Source organism: Gopherus evgoodei, chromosome 10 (genome assembly GCF_007399415.2).
Source record: "Gopherus evgoodei ecotype Sinaloan lineage chromosome 10, rGopEvg1_v1.p, whole genome shotgun sequence".
Lineage (NCBI taxonomy): Eukaryota > Metazoa > Chordata > Testudines > Testudinidae > Gopherus > Gopherus evgoodei.
Genome location: NC_044331.1, coordinates 54667809 through 54689585, shown reverse-complemented (window position 1 = coordinate 54689585; position 21777 = coordinate 54667809). Strand labels below are relative to the sequence as shown.

At 52.3% G+C, this 21777-nt stretch overlaps 1 protein-coding gene across 1 annotated transcript in view; it reads right to left on the bottom strand.

The window, feature by feature from the left end:
• The window catches only part of RHBDF1 (rhomboid 5 homolog 1), a 99023-nt gene that overhangs the window by 5506 nt on the left and 71740 nt on the right, over positions 1-21777 (bottom strand). Inside the window, 7 exon segments of the mRNA XM_030579225.1 lie at positions 7949-8043; positions 8966-9029; positions 10395-10495; positions 12153-12314; positions 13097-13171; positions 14559-14670; positions 15754-16005. Coding sequence (XP_030435085.1) covers positions 7949-8043; positions 8966-9029; positions 10395-10495; positions 12153-12314; positions 13097-13171; positions 14559-14670; positions 15754-16005 — 861 coding nt within the window.

Genomic DNA, 21777 nt, shown 5'->3' with positions numbered 1-21777 from the left:
CTTTTGGTGCAGAGACCAGGTCTTCCCTTTTTTCTGGGAGGTGCTCATCAGGGCATTCAGGCTTGGTGTATCCTGAACATCAGCCTCCAGTCTAGCTGCACAGCTCTAGCAGAGACACAATTTACACTTGTGCAAATCCCACCAAATGTGTGAATCATGACTACATTAGTAGTTGCACTACTACACCAACAGCTATGCAGCCCGTGTAGACAAGGCTGTTCTATGAGTGAGATTGGAACAAGAACCTAAGGATCTCCCTACAGGAATTATAACCCTAGTCCATTGATTTCCTAGCTGAAGTGAGTCTGCCACAATCTTAGGGGTCTCTAAATCTAGGTACTACAACATCCATTACAGGGCTTTCTTACACTGTGAGAAACTTGAGGCAGGGACTTTGTCTGTCTCTATATGCGTATAGCATCTAACACAGAGATCGCGATCGGTTCTCTAGGCACTACCACCATGCGATTATGCTGGAAGGTGCTTATGGCTGCCAACAAATTGGTCTAATAACAGACCTTTGTTAAACTGATGGGTGCTAAGATACCCTTCATTCAGGCTACACAGAAGGCGCAATTAAATACCCCTTTATGTAGTGATATGTAGTGATGCAAACAATAAGAAGCTACAGCCCAAGATCCAGGACACGGTTAAGCAATGTGGTCTCAGGGTTTCCCCGGCAGTGATTGCAAATTCAGGGGCTGAGGAATTGATTGGTTGCAGCTGTGTGTGCGCGCACAAAAGAAGAAAGCCAGAAAAACTAGTGTAGCCCTGAAAGGGATCACAGACAGCTCCTTAAGGCACAGGACTCACTGGAGAGGCAGACTTTCAAGTTGTGAGCAAGGAACTTCTGTTATTTGTTCCTCCTGTGTTCCAGGGAACAGACTGTGTGTCTATTCTTTGTAAATAAACAAGATTGCACCAAAGAAATACTTGACTCTTATAATCAATTTCCCCTACTAATGGAACCACCTCACAAGACCCCTCTATCCACATCGGCCAAAGGGGCACCCGTATAAAGAGCAAGAAGTTCCTCTTGCTGAAAGCCAGCTAGACCATCACACTCCTGGTTTGCAGCACTGACGATTCCCTGTCCGTTATTATCTAACCTCTATTGACAGCTCCTTGCCCAGCCTGAGGATCTGGCCAGCCAGGGCATCTGGGACGATAGCAGTGGCTAATTATTCCTCCTGCCAGGAAGGACAGAACCTGGACTGACGGTGACCCTGTCATCACATATGATCCTGGGGTTGGATCATGTCTCCCCTCCTGCCTAAGAGACCCCCAGCACAGGACTCTCCCCTCATCACTGTAACCTGCCCGCTCTGGCCTGCCTGCCTTCTCCCTGCCTCCCCTCATCCCTCCATAATGCCTTCCCTGTCCCCCTGACCACAATCAGCACCCGTTGCTTACCACATCAAATTCAAGCACCTGGCCCTCACTGTAAAACCTGCCATTTCTGCTCTTTTTTCCCCTTCTCCCCTCCCAACAACGCTCATCCTCTCTGCTCCCATACACTCTGCTTTTGTACCCTTGCTCATGCTGCCCCTGCATCCGACACAGCCTCCCTGTCGTCACTGCCAAGTGCCTTCCATCTTCCATCAGATCCCTCCATAACTCTGTCATGCCCCAGGAGCCCTCCCTCCCATCTCACTGTAATCCTCACAGCTCCCTCTGTTAAGCAACCACCAGTGTCTAGCTTTGGCCTGTCAGCTCCCCAGGGCTAGGGACATGTCTTAACCTATGTGTACAAAGACCATCTCCATTTCCAGCACGACAAAATACGAGGCCCATTCAGTCTACACTGCACTCAGCATCCCAAAGCACTACTGCAGATCATCAGACGGGCAGGGAAAACATTTATTCCCCCCAACGAGGAACAAACGTGAGAGCTCCAGATCTGAAGAACAGGTCAGTCTATTCAAAATGCTCTGCAGGGTCAAAAAGATGGCTTAGAAAAAGACGGTTACTCACCTTTGTAACTGTTGTTCTTCGAGATGCGTTGCTCATATCCCAGTTAGGTGTGCGCAGCAGCCGCGTGCACGGTTCGTCGGAAGATTTTACCCTAGCAACACTCAGTGGGTCGGCTGGGCACCCCCTGGAGTGGCGCCGCTATGGCGCCGGATATATACCCCTGCCGACCCAGCCACCCTTCAGTTCCTTCTTGCCGGCTACTCCGACAGAGGGGAAGGAGGGTGGGTGTGGAATGGATATGAGCAACCATCTCGAAGAACAACAGTTACAAAGGTGAGTAACCGTCTTTTCTTCTTCGAGTGCTTGCTCATATCCATTCCAGTTAGGTGATTCCCAAGCCTTATGTAGGCGCTGGGGTCGGAGTGAAATGTGCAGAATGTAAACTGCTGAGCCAGAGGCTGCAGCATCTCTTGACTGTTGAACCAGAGCATAATGCGAAGCAAGAGTATGGACCGAGGACCATGGAGCTGCGCGATAGATCTCGTGGGTAGGTACACGAGCCAGCAAGGCGGCAGATGAAGCCTGAGCCCTGGTAGAATGCACAGTGATGTGGCTTGGGGAAATGTGAGCCAAATCATAACAAGTGCGCGTGCATATCATCACCCAAGATGAGATCCTCTGAGAAGAAACAGGTAGGCCTTTCCTTCGGTCTGCTACTGCGACCGAGAGTTGGGGCGTTTTAAGAAATGGTTTTGTCCGCTCAATATAAATGCAAGCGCTCTACAGACGTCCAGGGAGTGCAATTGTTGCCCCCATTGCGTGAGTGTGGTTAACTGAAAGGCTGAAACCACCTTAGGGAGGAAAGCCGGGTGTGGTCGTAACTGCACCTTGTCTTTGTGAACATAGTGTACGGCAGAACCACCGTAAGAGCCCTGAGCTCAGAGACTCGTCTGGCCGATGTAATGGCTATGAGGAAAGCTGTCTTCCAAGACAGGTATAGCAGCAAGCAGGTCGCTAATGGCTCGAATGGGGGAGACATAAGTCTGGTTAAAACCAGGTTGAGGTCCCAGGTTGGGACTGGGCGGCGTACTTGAGGGTGTAAGCGCTCCAAGCCCTTGAGGAACCTTGAAACCATAGAGTGTGAGAACACGGAACGACCACCTTAGCCTGGGTGGAAGGTAGAGATGGCTGCCAAGTGTACCCTCAGCGATGACACCGCTAGGCCCTGCTGTTGTAGGCCAGAAGGCAGTCCAAAATAGAGGGGATGGAGACCTCAGTAGGAGTAAGATCAAGCGTTTCGCACCTGTAGGAGAAACGCTACCACTCGGCCAGGTACATTGACCAGGTGGAAGGCTTCCTGCTACCCCAGTTTAGTCACACAGCAGCCACACCGTGAGGTGAAGAGACTGCAGGTCCGGGTGGCGAAGCCTGCCGTGGTCCTGAGTTATGAGGTCTAGGTGGAGTGGCAGGGTAATTGGGTTGGCTATTGACAGGTTGAGCAACGTGGTGTATCAGTGCTGCCTGGACCACGCTGGAGTGATCATGATGATGCGCACCCTGCCCCTGCAAAGTTTGAGCTGGACCCAATGAGCTAGGATGAACGGTGGGAAGGCATAAAGGAGTTGGCCCTTCCACGACATGAGGAAAGCGTCCGAGATCGATCCCGGGGAGAGACCTTGGAAGGAGCAGAACCTCGGACATTTCCTGTTCTCACAGTAAGCAAACAGGTCTATGTGGGGAAAACCCCCCATTTCTGGCAACAGAATGCATCACATCGGGGCAGAGCAACCACTCATGAGACAGGAAAGACCTGCTGAGTCGAAGTGCCAAGGCGTTCCGAACGCCTAGGAGAAAGGACGCTACCAGATTTATCGAGTGGGCTATGCAAAAGTCCCAGAGATGGATGGCCTCCTGACAAAAGGAGGAGGACCATGTTCCTCCCTGGTTGTTTATGTAGCACATGGCCGTTGTGTTGGCTGTAAACACTGAGACACCACGGCCTCGCAGCTGCTGCTGGAACCCCTGGCACGCCAGGCGGACTGCTCTCATTTTTGGACACTGATGTGGAACGCCAGCTCCTGAGAAGACCAAAGGCCTTAAGCTCGAAGGTGACCAAGGTGAGCACCCGAGCCGAGAGATGACGCATCCATCGTCAGGGACAGAGGGCTGGAGCAGATAGAATGGCATCCCTGCCTACACCAGGGAGGGAGTTAGCCACCATTCTAGGGAGCCTAGTGTGCTCGAGGGAATGGTGACTATCGTGACCATTGGGTCCCTGTCCGGGCGTACGCCGATTTGAGCCAAACTGGAGAGGACAGAGGCTGAGCTTGGCGTGTTTGGTTACAAACTTGCAGGCAGCCATGGGACCCAGGAGACCGAGACAAGTGCGAGCCGAGGTCGTTGGGGAAGTCTGCAGACCTCAGATGATTGTTGCCATCGCCTGAAACCGCGGCTGTGGTAAGCAGGCTCCGGCTAGGTCAGAGTCCAGGATAGCTCCTAGGAAGTCTAACCTCTGTGTGGGAACCAGAGTGGATGTTTCTACAGTGATCATAAGGCCTAGACGTGTGAATAGGTCCTTGACGATACCCACATGCTGAGTGACTTGTGTCTCAGAGTCTCCTCGGATAAGCCAATCGTTCAGATACGGAAAACGCATATCCAACGTCGGCGGAGGTGGGTGGCGACTACGGCCATACACTTGGTTAATACCCGTGGGGCTGCAGAAAGGCCAAACAGCAGGACCGTAAACTGGAAGTACTGATGGTTGGCTAGAAGCAGAGGTATCTCCTGTGCGGAGGGAAGATGGCAATGTGAAAGTACATGTCCTTCATATCGAGGGCAGCATACCAGTCTCCAGGATCCAAGGACGGGATAATGGTTCCCAGGGATATCATGCGGAACTTCAACCTTATCATAAACTGGTTGAGTCCTCGCAGGTCTAGGATAAGTCTGAGACCTCCGTACAAGTTGGGGATTAGGGAATAATAGGAGTAAAACCCCTTGCCCCTTTCGTCCATCGGCGTCTGCACCTCTTGTAAGAGGAATTGCTCTTGAGAGGGGTCCCTGAAGAGGGACAGGGCTGGAACAAATTGAAGGTGGTACCCATACTCCACCATGTGTATAAGCCAGCGATCTGAAGTTAACTGGGACCACACCAAGAGGAAGTAGGAGTGGGATCCCGCCTGTAACTGGTACGCCGCTCTCGGGCACACCTTAGCAAGTTCATCTTTGGTCCCGGTGGTGATTGCGAGGGACCTCGATCTTGGCCCTCTAGGGGTCCTGACGGTCATCTGCAACCACCTCGGCCTCGCCGTCTGCCAAAGTCCTGTCTGTGGCTAGGCACAGAGTACGGCGGTGTGGCTGGGGACAGAAAGGCCTGCGTTAGGTAGTCGGCGTATGCACGCTGAGAGAGCGCATTAGGACCCTGTTGTCCTTCAGGCTTTGCAGCCTGGGGTTGTCTTCGCTACGAAGAGGCCTTTACCATCAAATGGTAAGTCGTGAATGGTATACTGCCACTCCAGCCGGAGGTTTGAAACCTGAAGCCATGAGATGCTCCTCATGGTAACACCCGATGTCAGAGCCCTGGCTGCTGAGTCTGCTGCATCCAACGAGGCCGGAGGGAAGCTCTGGCCACCTTTTTTCCTTCCTCCAAAAGGGCAGTGAACTCTTGGCGGGAGTCTTGAGGGAGCAGCTCCATAAACTTATCCACCGTCACCCAGGTGTTATAATGATATGGGCTAAGCAAGGCTTGTTGATTTGCCATGCAGAGCTATAAGGCCCCTGCAGAGTACACCTTGCGGCTGAGAAGGGCCATTCGCCTAGCCTCCTTCGATTTCGGGGCTGGCGCCTGCTGGCTATGCCATTCCCTTTCCTTAACGGACTGAACGACTAGCGAGCAGGGAGGAGGACGGACATACAAGTAGTCGTACCCCCCATAGAGTATCGGCTTTCGCCTGGATGGTCCGAATAAACAGGTAGGGCTCCTCTAGTGGGGCAACCACCGATAGGGGACCCGTAGTGGACATTCTACCTCCAGGACCTCCTCCACCTGGAGGTCCATATAGAGTGCTACCCTCCTTAGGAGGTCCTGATGGGCTCTCAGGATGTTGGTGGGCACATCAGAATTGCGGTCCTGAGCATAAGAGCTGTCTGCGTGGGATGACACTGATGCGTGTCCAGATGGCCATGATGGTGCTGAAAATCGTGGTCAGAGTCTCTGACTCTACGGGACCTTGCCCAACTCGGCACCGGGACCGGTACCGGGAGGCGTACCGTACCCTGGAACAAGATCTGGACCTGCGACCAGAGCGGCGCCGGGAGGTCGACTAAGATCTCGAGGCTCGATGTCGGGAGCGGCTACGGGAGTCACGATGCCTGTAGCGGTGCCGGTAGCTGGAACGGTGCCGAGAGTAGTGGGGTCGGCGAACAGGACACCGACCGGTGCGGCGAGTGCAACCGGTACCAAAGAGGAGAACAGCATCGGGACTGCAAGTGGCGTCGAGAGCGGGAGTGCCGACGGACCTGAGCGTCTGCGGGACCGTGGATCATGAACAGTGCTGCTCTGCTGTGCCAACAGAGGATGGTCGTATCAAGGGAGGCTTGCCAAAAGACTGTATTACCCGCACCCGTGGTGCCGGGGGGTTCAGACAGCATCTCTCTGTCCATGGCAATGAGATCCCGCGCCGCTGGGAATGTCTCCTGCGTGGAGTGAACAGTAAGCTCAACCACAGCGCGTACTGTGGAGCTGTCAGGCACCGGATTTGATGGCCCTCGTGGGACCGGATCGACAGTGGCCGACGGCGTCAGTGCCCGGCAGTGTCGTACCGGCGATCTGACTTAGACGAGCTTCTCTGGCTGCGGTGCAGTGGGCACGGAAAGCAGCAGGAGCAGGAGCTCACCACGGCGCATGCCGGGGAGCTGTCAGGCATTGGCAGGAGGAGTCGTGGGCTCTCTCAACCTCGGAGAGAGGGAGCGATGCTGAGTCCACTTCGTGCCGGCGACGGCCGTTGCCGAGAGGCCTTGGCAGTGCTGGTGGGGTCAGGTGCCGGGGAGGCACTTCTGTCCGCCGATTGACCAGCGCTCGGGTGCCGAGGTGGAGGGGTAAGTGAAAGTCCCGCTCCATTTGTTCTCGGCTTAAAGCCTTGCAAATGGGGCACTTAGCTGTGAAGTGCGATTCCCCGAGGCACCTCAAACAGGAGTCCATGCGGATCTCCTGTCGGCATCGGCTTGTGGCCAGGCCGAGCACAGTTTAAAACCCGTTGAGCCGGGCAGGGCTCCTGCACCGGGTGCAGGGAAGGGGCTATCCCCGAACCCCGCTAACTATTACTAACTAACTATGCGCGTAAAGAAAAAACATATATATATATATATGAAGGATTATAAACTGTATACACAAGAACTACGAGTAGCTAGGGAAGTGAGGTCAGCTAATCCGCGCTCTACTGTTCCAACGACCGACACGGGCGGTAAGAAGGAACTGAAGGGTGGCTGGGTCAGCAGGGGTATATATCCGGCGCCATAGCCGCGCCACTCCAGGGGGCGCCCAGCTGACCCACTGAGTGTTGCTAGGGTAAAAATCTTCCGACGAACGTGCACGTGGCGCGCGCACACCTAACTGGAATGGATATGAGCAAGCACTCGAAGAACCACCAATGCTCTAGACACACATTCTGTGCTGGCCAGAAGCTGCTGTGCCAGGGTGGGAAATGCACAGGGTAAGGGGGGCTGCAAAGCATGCTGTCCCCTGGCCCCCTCAGCTGGAGCCTCTGTCTGGCTTCTACCTTTCTGTTCCTCCTCACACTGCACAGGGCAGGGCCTAGCTCTCTGGATGCACAAGCCTGAGTTGGTTCCATTTCTGTCTGATTGCCCTTTCAAAGTAGTGTCCTGGGCTGCGCATAGCCGGGAGACACTACCCTCTGCGGAGAAGGACAAGCCCCCTGTGCCCACATGCAAAATCACACAAAGCCTCTGCAAATGCACCATATGCCTCATTCTATTTGCAGCCCTCTGCAGATGGGCAGATGGGCTCCATTACCTTCCTTTGGTCCCGATACAGCAGGGCCTGCCTGTGATCACGCAGTCCATGTGAAGGTGGTTGGTATAATTCCCGGCGCTGTTTTTGGTGCATATCTGGATAACAACAGCAAATGGAATGAGATGGATGTGGAAACCTTTCTGCCACCTGCCATGTGGGGAGGGTGCTGTGGCCATTCTCTGGGCCACCTGGGAGGCTCCTGGGAGGGGATGGGGCTGGTGCTGTGGCCACGTTCTACCTCCATCTGTGATTTGGCAGGAGAGCGGTTAATGGGGATGCATCCAGGTTTGCAACAGAACAACCTGATCACACATAGCTTTTTAGCTGCCAGTTGGGTGGCCCAGCCAGCCCCCTCCCCAAGACGGGCTCCACGAGCATGGGAGCAAAAGCCTAGCAGCCCATGGAGGCTCCTCTCAGTTACGACAGTTCCCTTGGCTTCTGACTGGGAGTAGCAGCCTTAACAGTCAGCCCTCAGGAGAGGGCTCAGCAGGCTGGCCTAGTGCGGTGAACACGGGCCTGTCTCTCCTGGCCTGTCAGCTTTTGCCCTCCCAAATACCAGTCAGGTCAAAGATTCAAAATCTCAGCCGACTGGAGTCGCTGTTCAAAGACCCAATGGCCTGGCTGAGCTGTGCTCAGGGCTCCCCCACCCTAGTGGTAGCTGTGGGCCAAGTCAGCCCCCAGAGCAGCCTGGGCCCCACACTGCCCTTGCCCAACTCTTCCCTTTCTGTGTCTCCCGGCTCTCTGCAGAAGGAAGCATCTTCCGGGGCTGCCCCTGATCCCTTCACCCTCCCCCTGCACACAGCACTGATTTCTATCTAGGGGCCTGGAATTCCCACTGACTGGTCAGTAGAGGATGTGCAAAGCATCTCTATGGTGATGAAGTGAAAGATATTGGGCTAAGGCCATCTCCAGCGCCTCTGTTCCTTGGGCAGCTGTCTGGCTGGAGTGCTCAGCACCATCTGTGCCAACCGTGGCCTGCAAATCCCTGCCCCCTACGGTGATTCTAGCAATGCTCACCGGCCACTTGGTGATGTCATCAGGCCATTCATGGGGATCCATCGATGCTGGCTGCTCACAAACCCTGAGGCAACAAAATCCAACAGATCAGCTGGACAAACCAGGCAGCAGCAGACAGGCACAGGCCAGGGAGGAGAACCCCCATTTCCCAGGAGCCACAGCACCACGCTGCTGCCACAATCCCCAAGGTTTCCTCCAAGCTCATGTGCAATGTCTGTAGGATAGAGCTGAGGACAGCTTAGGCTGGGTCAGAGATCGCTCAGGGTCAGATTGTCCAAGCGGCCATTAGCAGTATTGTGTCACAGGGACCATGGCCTCCGTACTGAGAGCACTTGTCACGGTGCTGTGATGCAGACTGACTGACTGAAGTGCAGTCACTTGAAGGGGCACACCTCGACTTCCAGGTGCATTTGCTGATTCTACCGAATCCAGCATCTGGGCCACTTGCCAAGCAGCGAGCTGGCTGGCCAGTTACCTGACAGAGCACCCAAGCTCTGCCCTGTCTGCCAGCTATCAGACTCCTCTCCACGCAGGGCCAGCCCCACACCCAGCTGCCAGCGATCCCCCAGTGCACATTTCCCCCTGCACAGGGAGTCCCAGGGAGATTCTCAGGAGTCTGGATGCTCCAGGGAAATACATGGCTCCAACAGAGGGCAGAGTGGAGCCATAGGAGGGGAAGTGACAGGCCAGCTGGGTTGACTCCCATGGACTGTGGGCTTCTGTGGTATTTGCTAGTCACAGAGCTGCATGCAGGTGGGGCCCGTGCTGTGGCAGGAAGCAGCTGGGAAGGCAGGGAGATTGCAGAGCAGGGGATGGCATGCAGAGCAGGGCAGGGGCAGTGTGGGATGGGATGGCTCAGCAGGGTGAATTCCAGCAGTTCTGAGCCAGGCACACAGGAGCTCCCTGCCTGGACACTGCTAGGGGCTCAGGGAAAGCATCAAGCACAGGCTACAAGCAGACAGCAATGCCCAAGGGGAGAGGGAGCAGAAATCAGACCAAGTATCCAATTGGTCTCTGAGTAGCACCACCCTCCCCCACAGCCCTCACTCTGTGCCCTGTTCCCTGCCCATTGACACTCCACACCCCCTTCCCCTACCCAGTGACACTCTGTGCCCGTTTCCTCTACCCAGTGACACTGTGCCCTCACCTGTGTCCAGCAGTTTGCCCCATGGTATATGAATGTATCAGAACCTCATCATGCTCCTTCCTCCGCTCAAGGCCCAGAGCAGTCTCCTTCCCCAGCTATGGATCCACTCCCCTTGCCTGGCCCATTCTCCAAACAGCTTCTACTTCCTTAAGAAGCCCAGGATAATGAGCAATCCCACCCAGCTCCACACCACAACTCCTCTGTCTTGTTGCACAGACATAGCAGCCCCTGGCGCTCACCAGGCAGAGAGGCTGAGCTAGGCCTGAGCCAGGCAGTGCCTACCTGGGATCCTGGTGACAAACAGATCCAAACTGTCTCTTGCCTCCTGCCAGTGTTGGCGTGCTGGAGTGGTGGGGCCACTTCACCCACACGGCCAGGGTGGACTGTGCAGGAGAGAGCAGAGGAGGCACGACTGATCACCACAGGGCCCAGGAGCTCTAGGAGGCAGAGGCATTCGCAGAGACAATCTGGGGGTAGGGTCACAGTGACTGAGCAGGGGGCTGGGGGATCAGAATGAGATGGGGTCACACATGCTGAGTACAGAGACTTTTGACAACCAGCCTACAAACTTAGCCTGATTGTGAGCTCAGCTGAGAAAAGTGAGGGAAAGTTTACAAACTGCTCCAACAAGCAATAACAATAAGTGGTGTGGGGGAAAGGTCTGAAAGGGAGGGAGGCAGACCGAATTAGTCCAAATAAAGAGGCCTATTAATATAACTCAAGGACTGTGTTAAGATCATGTTTGTTAAACGAGACGTGCAAGACTAGAAATCAATGGACCAAAATTGGTGTGAAAGAAATTAGGTCTAATTGTTGAACAAAATAATGAAGCGACAGGTTATTTCGTCCACCACTCCCTTTTGGGGGGTCCTTAAAAACAACACTGCAGGGGGCAAAAATCAAGAAGCTGACAACAGCTGGGTGGGAGACAGGTGGCCCAGAAGGAGTGAGCTTTACTATTATGACTGCCACTCCCCCATTCTGGGACCCTGGGATGCACCAGGACACAGTTGGGCCTTTGTCATCCTGATCCTGAGAGGTGCCCTGACCACACTGAGTCAGAGAGACCCAGCTCACATCAACATCTCCACAGGCTTCAGCTAAATCCCAGATGCCTCCTGGGAGGTGAGACTATCACACACACCTCTTGTCTCTCTTTCCTTCCACACCTCATTTCTTCCCTTTTCTATCCCTCTTCTTTTCCCTTCTGTCTAACCCGTCTGCCTTAGCAGCCAAGACTGTATATTTTGCAACACTTACATAAGCCTGTGACCAAAAAGGCAGCTAAAAGCAGTGCCCTGAACAAGATACTAGTATACATTTGCCAGGTCTCAGCGTGGCTGATCAGACCGTGTGCTGCACCTGTGTTTCTGCAGTAGCAAGGCTCCAAGTGAGGCAGCACCAGTGCCAGAAGCTGCAGTTTTTGTCTTTGCTCTCCCCTTTGTGTGTGTGTGTCCTGTATTGCCTTCCAGGAAAGGGGATCAGACTTCCACAACTGCAGCTTGAGCCCAGCTCAGCTGACTTCTCTGTTCCTCAAAAGGACAGTTATTACCTGCTTTGATACCATCTAAGACACTCTAAAACAAGGTTTTTTTCACCTTCTAAAAACTCTTCCCAGCTAGAGGAAAAGGGAATAACAGAAGTTGTTAGAATTACATTTCAAATGTTTTAAACTGTTTTCTCTTTTCTGCATCTTAATAAGGTCATGGGATGCACAGTGGTGTGTTTGCCATGATATTAAGCAGGCGGAAGTCTGTGTCCCCCAAACCCTGAACCTTGTTGAACTGTTAATGGGCAGTGTCTGGCTCATGTTAGTGCCTTGGACTCTTTGGGCCCATTTATTCCATCTACATGAATACAAGACCCGGATATGTGGGAGGCTGCAGAGGTCCACACCAACTGGACAGGGAGGCTGGAGGTGTCACAGCTGCCAGGCAGGCAGGGAGACTGGCCTAGGGGGTCTCATCTGCAGCATGATGATGAGCAGTGAGGGAGGGGAGCTGTGCAGTGCTGTGAGTGGGTTGCAGTGGGGGCACTCACAGAGCACTCCTCCTCCGAGGTCTGCACGCAGCCTGACTTGTCATTGCGCACGCAGCAGGCCGAGTGCTTCTCCTTTTCTCGCATGGCACTGATGAAGTTATGCACCTGCTGGTCCTGCCTCATGCATGGTGAGAACTTCGCCCCCAGGTGGATCAGGGCCTCCTGGAAAGAGACAGGGCTAGGAGCTCAGCTGAGGGTCACACAGGGGCCATGGGGGCAGGCAAAGCTCCGGGGGAAGAGGGAAGGAAAAGGCTTGGCAGCAAGGGATCCAGGGAAAAAGGGAAGCAGCGGGAGGCTGGGCAGCCACTGCCTCTGGCAAGTCAAGTCAGGCAGAGATGGATGGGGAAGGCAAGGGGCTGGGCACAACTAGCAATATTCACACATAAAACATGATTCCAAACAGGTGATGTCAGTCTCCTCACACAACAAGGATCGTTTGTGCAAGATCCCCCTCATGCTGGTGCCAGTGAAGGGGAAAGCACCAGTTAGGGCAGCCACCTCGGTTGCACTGACCCCTACAGGGCTTGACATGTCCCAGCTCGTACCCCACAGAGGCAGAGGCAGATCTAGAGCAGGGCATTCCCCTGGCCAAGCTGCAAAGTGCTAAACAGCAGAAGGCAGGCCCCATTGGAGACACACCACATGCCTCCCTAAGCAGGGAATGAGCCCATTTTACAGGGGCACCCAGTGCAGGCAATGCCACTCTAATGGGACCCTGAAAAACTGGGCTGGGCCAGGCCGCAAGCCCACAAGGGAGCATGTCAGAACACAAATCACTAATCATGGGACTTGAGTGTTACTGGACACGGCCTTGGCTGGTCAGACCCTTGCGCCAGACTCATGCTCTATGCGGAAACAGCAGAGCTGCCCCACCCCTTGGATGGAGGTGTGGGTGCACTATCCACCCCAGCCCCAGGGACCCAATGCGAGCTGGTGGGACTCACCGAGCTGGGGCCAATCCAGAAGTTTTCTTGTTGAACATATTTGACGTTTTCATAAATCCCCCTGTTCATCAGGACCTGCAAGACAAGAAAGCAGCAGCCCCCTCTGAACCACATAGACAGTGGGGCACCACAGGGCGCAGGAGCAATGGTAAAAAGGGGCAGGTCTCTCCCTTGGCCCCACCTGCTGCCCCCAGATGCTCCCCACCCCAGGGGCGTGGCAGCACAACAGAGCTGAGCGGTGTCTGCCTGCTCACTTCAGTGGCTGCCGGCCCCTCCCTGCAGCCCTGGGGGAAGCAGCGCGCAGAGGCCCCCCCAGCCCGCCCAGAGCCCCACGTAAGCACTGCACCCCCGACCCCCTCTCAGAGCCTGCACTCCCACCCCCTCCCCCTCCCAAACTTCCTCCCAGAGCCTGTACCCCACCCCTTTCCCACATACCCACTCCTGACTCCAAACTCCCTCCCAGAGCCTGCACCCCCTCCCCACACACCCCCAGCCCCCAAACTCCCTCCTAGAGCCTGCACCCCCTCCCCACACACCCCAGCCCCCAAATTCTCTCCCAGAGCCTGCACCACATCGCCTCCTCCTGCACCTCCCCCCTGCCCCAGCCCAGAGCCTGCACCCCAGACATTCTCCCTCACCCAAACTCCCTTCCAGAGCCCAACCTCTCACCCCTTCTGCACCCAAACTCCCTCCCAGAGCCTGCACCCAAATCCCCTACCCCAGACCTCTTCCCCCACACAAACTCAATCCCAGAGCCTTAGGCAGGTGGGGGCAGAGTTTTAGGCAGCATGAGTGACATTGGCCCGCTGGGAGGATTTGAAGACTGGCACTGGCCCTAAGGTAAACTGAGTTTGAGACCCCTGCCTTAATACCTCACGACACTATAAGATGTCATCCAGGAGTCCTGGCTGAATCCCAGCTCTGCCCAGACCCCAGCCTAGGATTCCATTCAGACACCTCCCTTCTAACCCGTGCTGCAGGGGCCAACAGGCTGCCAGGACCCTGCTCCTCAGGCTGAACAGTGCCACGTTGCTGCTATATGACAGATGCAGATATTACCAGCTCTGATGGGCTTGTCTCCCATCACTCAGTGCTAATGGCAGGAAGCCAAAGCTCACAGGCAGGCAAGCCCAACAGGCAGGTTTGTTGGCTCAGGCAATGTGCTGCCCTTGAAAATCAGCCAGGCCTCTGCACAGCGGGGAATTTACAAGTCTGCAGATGTGTATGTGAATGCATGTGCGCTGTGTGGCTGCAGGTGTGAACATGGGCAGGTGCATAAGCCTGTAGGTGTGCGTGTGCATGCCCAGCCCCTCAGGTGAGCACATTTGGCTTCCAGCTATTGGCCTTTGGCAGAAAACCCACTGACAAGTTACACAACGTGGGGAGAGATCAGGGACTCTGGTAACAAACAACCACTGAGAAAGAATCACAATTCATACCGATCGGCAGAGGATTTACTCACTGAATCTACAGTTTCATGTTGAGAAAACCCCACAGGGGCAATGCCATAGATACACACAGCAAGGATTGTGATGAGCGAATGCACAAAGGTGACCCAGTAGGTGAAGAAAGGCCTAGACAGAAGATGGAGACAATCACAGATCAGAGCCAGGAACAAGATCATGTTAATATTTTCTGGATGTGTCTTTGCTCATGGAGCATAAGAAAAACTCCTGCTAATTCACAGGCCCTTCAATCAGCAAGGAGCTTTGCTGTGCTCTGTAATGTCTGGGCCCCATGCACAGGTGGGCAATGGTCTTTTCTGGTTTTCATTAGTACAGAGGACCAGGCACAAGTCGATCAGAGCTGGGACAAGACTGGAGGTTTGGAGAGAGGGAGGATTAGAACCCGGGGTCACACCCTGCCGTATTCACTTCTTATGAACATTTGTACAAAACGTTTCAGTGACACAAAATGTCAGGCCTGAAGCCTAAATTCATTTTGTGACTTAAAAAATGCATCAGGGAGGAGCTAAAAGGAGATGTCTCAATTTCCCAATCCATCTGGCTAATAAGGCGGGTGGGTCTGGGCAGAGTAGCAGATGTGCTGGGCTCAGGGCCAGCTCCAGGCATCAGCATTCCAAAATGGTGCTTGGGACGGCATTCTGCAAGGAGCGGCAGTCCCTGTGTTTTCGCTCCAAAGCAGCGCACCGAATTGCCGCCGCGGACAGCGGGGGCAGTCTGTGTGCCATTCGGGCGGCAGGCCCGTTTCCACGGTGGCAGCAATTCGCCAACAGCTTCTATGTTTAGCTGTCCACGGCGGCTTCAGCTAAACATAGAAGCTGCCACTGAATTGCCGCCACCGTGGAAACGCGCCTGCCACCCTAAGGGCACAGGGACTGCCCCCGCTGTCCAGCAGCAATTCGGCCCTGCTTGGGGCAGCGAAAACTGTAGAGCCGGCTCTGGCTGGGCTGCCAAAGCCATGCAGGCTTCAGGGTGCCCATGGCAGGACTGTTCCCAGGGGGACCAAGGAAATGTATTGAGTATAGGGGTTCAAGGAATACACAAATTCCCACTGTGGATGCATGTCTCACTCGGCAAGTGTCACACATGTACTTGCAGCAAATGAGATGCATCCCACCCAGCAGGGGACACACTAACCAGCTCATTGCAGCCTCTTCCAGCAATTTTTGCAGAAAAGAGGCTCACTCCTCTCACCTGTGGTCATCCATGTCCTCGATCTGCCGTTTCACGTAGCTGTCTATGCGCTTGCGGTAGGTGCGGTTGGTCAGCTTGCCCACCATGCCCAGTCCATACGGCCTCTTCTCCTTGGCAAAGAGCTTTCTGACTGGAACGGCGATGCGCTGGCCACGTCGCTGTGGGCTCACACTCACCACTTCCTGCCGTAAGCGAACCTTGGGCTGGGGTGGGGTCCCTTCCTTCTGTTTCCTCCAGCCTCGCTCCAGGGGACTGGAACACAAAGCAAGACAGCAATGCTTTGCTTCTGCAGAGTGCGGCAGGGAGCAAAGGTCATTCCCTGGGCTATGGCCACAGTGTCAGAGAGGGGGACAGGACGGCAGAGCGAGGCGCAGGAGGGCTCCTTCCTATCCCAGCCATTAGCTCCTTGGAACTACAGATCCAAGAACCAATCAAGCTTCATTGTCAGAAGCTGGTTGGGGCATGTAACTGAGCACTTGGCACAGGGATCCCAGGTCTTCCTAACAATCTGAAAGCTCAACCCCCAGAACATCTACAGGGAAAATGGAGTGGGGGAAATGCTAGATTGCACAGGAAAACCCTTCTCTTCTTGGCTTTGCACCCAAGCCCCCTCCCATCTCAGTACCCCCACCCCGCCCCCTTATCCCCCACCCTATCTCCCTGATGCTCCATCCCCCCAATGCCCCGCCCACTCCATCCCAATGCCTCTTCCCCCGCACCGCCCACCCCATCTCCTACAGCCCTGCCACCCCAGCTCCATCCCCTGCTCCACCTCCCCAACACCCACTCCTTGTGCTGCCACCCAGTCTGCCTCATCCACCCAACACTCCAGCCCTGCCTCCCCACCCCCCCACCCCCACCTCTCAAATGCTCCATCCTCCACCCCATCTTCCCAACCCCTGACCTCCCCAACATCCCTGCCCTGGCCACACCCACACCACCTCCCTGACATCCCAACCCTCACCCTCTCTAAAGCACTGTCTCCAGCACCATCTGCCCCCCTCCTCCACTTCACCCATCCCACCTCCCAGACATCCTATCCTCTACATCACCTACGTGTCCAATGTCCCGTCCCCTGCCCTGCTCCTGACACTGGTGATTAATATCACTGAGAAATATCTGCATTAACACTATATGAAAATTACAAATATTCACTGATACTGTGTTTTACAGTCTGTGACCAAAGGGAGAAACAAAATCTCTCCCGGACAGGGGAAAGGCAGCTATCTACCTGTCCCCAATGAAATTAAGCAAGGTGTGACCAAAAACAATGGAAGCCCCATTTACACAGAAATCAGCAGGAGGATGGGAAGCCCACAGGAAAGAAAGACCTTGAAGTCATCCTGACTGTGATATGTAACCTATCACTTAAATTAGCTTATGTACCAGATGACTGACAGACAGCTAATGTGACTCCAATTCCTAAAAACAGGCTCCAGAGGATATCCTGGCAATTACAGGCCAGTAAGCATAACTTCAGTACCAAGCAAAGTGGTTGAACCACAGTAAAGAAGGGAATTATCAGACATATAGATGAACATGATATGTTGGGGAAGAGTCAACATGGCTTTTGTAAAGGGAAATCATGCCTCATCCATCTGTTAGAATTCTTTGAAGGGGTCAACAAACACGTGGACGAGGGTGATCCCATGGATATAATGTATTTGGATTTCAGAAAGCTTTGCAAGGTCCCTCACCGAAGGTTCTTACGCAAAGTAAGCAGTCACAGAATAGGAGGGAAGGCCCTCTCATGGGTCAGTAGCTGATTAAAAGATGGGAGACAAAGGGTCAGTTTTCACAGTGGAGAGACGTAAATAGTGGGATCCTCCAGGGATCTGTACTAGGACCAGTGTAGTTCAATGTATTCATAAATGATCTGGAAAAAGGGATAAACAGTGAGGGGCAAAGTTTGCAGATGATACAAAATCACTTAAGATAGTTATGTTCAAAGCTGACTGCAAAGAGTTACAAATGGATCTCAGAAAACTAGATGACTGGGCAACAAAATGGCAGATGAAATTCAGTGTTGATAAATGCAAAGTAATGCACATTGGAAAACATAATCCCAACTATACAAACAAAATGATGGGGTCTAAATTAGCTGTTACTACTAAAGAAAGAGATCTTGGAGTCATTGTGGATAGTTCTCTGAAAACATCTGCTCAATGTGCAGCGACAGTCAAAGAAGCTAACCAGAATGTTAGAAATCATTAGGAAAGGGACAGATAATAAGATAGTAACTATCATAATGCCACTAGTGAAACCCATGGTACACTCACACCTTGAATACCGTGTGCAATTCTGGTTGTCCCATCTCAGAAAAGATAGACTAGATACAATTGGAAAAATACAGAGAAGGGCAACAAAATAATTGGAGATATGGAACCACTTCCATATGAGGAGAGATTCATAAGACTGGGACAGTTGAGCTTGGAAAAGAGATGACTAAAAGGGGGGTATGACAGAGATCTATAAAATCATGAATGGTGTGGAAAAAATGACTAAGGAAATGCTATTTACCCCTTCACATAGACCCAGAGGTCACCCAGTGAATCATAGAAGTGTAGGACTGGAAGGGATTTCAAGAGGTCATCTAATCCAGTCCCCTGCACTCAAGGCAGGAGTACGTAATAACTAAACTATGCCTGACAGGTGTTTGTCTAACCTGTTCTTAATAACCTCCAATGACAGAAATTCCACAGCTTCCCTAGGCAATTTGTTCCAGTGCTTAACTACCCTGATAGTAAGTTTTTCCTAATGTCCAACTTAAATCTCACTTTGCTGCAATTTAAGCCCATTGCTTCTTCTCCTGTTCTCAGAAGTTAAAAAGAACAATTTTTCACCCGCCTCCTGGTAACAACCTTTTATGTACTTGAAAAGTTTTATTCCCCCCCAATCCCCTTCTCTTCTTCACTCTAAAACAAATCTAGTTTTTTCAACTTTTCCTCATAGGTCATGCTTTCTAGACCTTTAATCATTGTTGTTGCTCTTCTCTGGACTTTCTCCAATTTGTCCACATCCTTCTTCAAATCTAGCACCCAGAACTGGACACAATACTCCAACTGAGGCCTTATCAGTGTGGAACAGAAATTAATAGGCAGCAGGTTTAAAACAAACAAAAGGAAGTACTTCCTCACACAACACACAGACAACCTGGGGAACTTGTTGCGAGGGAATGTTGTAAAGGCCAAAAGTATAAATGGGTTCAAGGAAGAACCGAATAAGTTCATGGAGGATAGGTCCATCAATGGTCAGGGATGCAACCCCTTGCTCTGAGTGTCCCTGAGTCTCTGACTGCCAGAAGATGGGAGTAGACAACAGTGATGGATTTTTCTATAATTGCCCTGTTCTGTTCATTCCCTTTGAAGCATCTGGCACTGGCCACTGTCTGAAGACAGGATACTGGGCTAGATGAACCATTGATCTGATCCAGTATGGCCATTCTTACATTCTTGTAGTATCTTATGTTGCCTCTCTAAATAAAGTCATTGAACTTTGGAAGATATAAGTAAGGACAGAAGTCATCTTTTGCATCCATCACCAGACAGACACAAGGGGCCAGAGCTCTGCAAACTGAAAAAGATGGGCCCTTCAACCAAGGAGGGGTTGAAGCCACTGGAAACTGAATATAGGTGAGAAACCTGCTTAGGCCAAGACCTTTCATCTAGGAAGACAAAAGTCATCACCCTCTTTTGCTTTTGTGGAAGGCCTTGACTGAGGAAAAAAGTCAACCATGGCTGGAAAAAAGAATAACTGGTGAGGGAAGCCATCTTTAACAAAGCCTGTACCTTGCTAGATTAAGTATTAAACTTTAGATGCGTGTTTTCACTTGTATTTGCTTGTAATTTCTTTTACTTGGCATCACATAACCTTGTCTACTGTTAATAAATTTGTTTTTGGTTTGTTTGTTTCTTCCCTTAAAAACCAACTCAGTGCTGTGTTTGAAGGGAAGGGTGTATCTCTCCCAGTTAAGTTAATATACTGTAAGGTGCCTTTGTCTCGTTAAAGAAGCAAACAAACCTTATTTCTTCTCAGGAGAGTGCTGGACACTTCAGGGCACGCAGTTCTGGGAAAATTTGGGATTGGGAGTGCATTGAGATCACCTTGCAAGTAGCAACCCAGGTTGCTGAAAGCCACGGTAGGGCTGTTGTGCTGTAGGCAGACTGTCGGAGTCAGAGTCGCTGCTCCAAGGATGCACAGCATACAGACCTGTGTGTTCGTCTGCTGATGTCCAGGCTGTAAGCCACAGCAGCAGGGCGTTCCAGGCAGGCCCCTCACTGATCTGCACTGCACCCCAGAATGTAACACCACCTGTGCACCAGGCACCTCACATTGGAGAATTCTTGCAAACAGTGTCTGTTGGTTGGTGACTATGCCTTTGCCACCATTGCGCTCCACATCGAGGATATAAGCGGTGGTGTGGACAGATGCCTCTCCAGTTCCTTTTCTCTTGTGAATGCAGACATGATCTGAGGCAGAGGGGAAGGAGGGTGGGTAGTCGAATACCTATAAGGGCCCCACATCTCGAAGAACTCCTGCTACCACAAAGTAAATTCCCTTTCTTCAAGCACTGTTCCCTGTGTATCTTCCACTGTGGGTGACTGGCAAGCAGCACTCAGAGAGGAGATGGTGAGGATGCAGGTAGCATGGCTGCCTGTAGAACCACCATTCTGACGGATGTGTCAGCAGAGAAGTCTTGGGGAGGGATCAAAACTCTTCAGAGTGGACTCTGCTCTTGTGCTTATGAGATAGTTCCCTGCTCTCATGGAGAATCTGTCAAAGAGTCCCTGGCCTTGCTCTTTCCTGCTCCTATGTCAGGCCTTGTATTAAGAGGCATGCTCTTCAATGGGTCTGGTCAACATACAGTGGGGCCCACAGCCTGGGTCCGACTCAGGCCACAAAGCTTTCTCCACGAGGTGCTTTTTAAGTTGGAATTCTGGGTCCGGCCGGGGAAGGAGCGGCACATATTGCACTTGGTGGAGATATGCACTTCTCCGAGGCAGTACAGGTATCATTGGTGGTCACTGCTGACCAAAAAGGAGCAGTGACAGGAGACATTGTTTCAAAATACCGGTATTCTGGGCATCATCTAATTCCTGTACTGGGGAGGCAGAAGGTTCCCCAGGAAGGAGATTTAAACTACTCACTAACTATACTAATAAAACCCATTAACAATAGCTACAATGCAGAGCTGAAACAGTAAAATCTTTGACATATTTACAGTTTTGAAGACAAGGATGAGGCTGAAGAGAAGGGAGAAGCTCCAGACACTGGAGATTCTGAGTCAGGCTAGGAGGCAATAAGAAGGTACTTTAGAGGCATTTGGTGTGCACAGACTCTTATGGCCTTGCAGTGGAGCATGAGGATGGCAAAGGCATAGGCCAATGGACACTGCTTGCAAGAACTCTCTGGTCTCAGATGCATTTGCAGCGCATGCATATCCACAGTGGATGACACATAGGGGCCAGCACTCAGAGAAGAAACTGAGCACAGCCCTAGGAAATCTCATAACTGGTTCCTGGAAATCCAGCACAACAGAGCATGGGCTTAGGGTGGCTTTATGTTCTCTGGTATCTTCAAGTGACTGTTGTGGCTGCCAGTAGTATCAGACTGTGTCCAATGGGGATTCATTGCCCACCACATCACTTAGTTGTGGTGTGGTGGTTAGTGAATATTGTGAGTGCTCAACTCTTTAGAGTGTGCATTAGGGAAAGAAAGAATCCACATAAAATTAATAAGTGCACAAATAACACCCCCAAACTTTCCTCTGTGTTTGTAGGTTAGTTTCTGTGTTGCAGAGCATAACAGATGACGTTTTAAATGCTCAAAAGAAATTTAATATAACAATCTTTGTAACCTTTGGGGATGCTCAGCGTATGAATGATTAGATACAAACTCTTCCAAGACACACTGAGAAGAAGACTGTGTTACGTGTCACTTGGAAAGTCATTCTTCTCAATAAGCAATATGGATTCACATTTGACCTGTAGCCTAGCCTTGAACACCTCTTTGACTCTTGGGAGT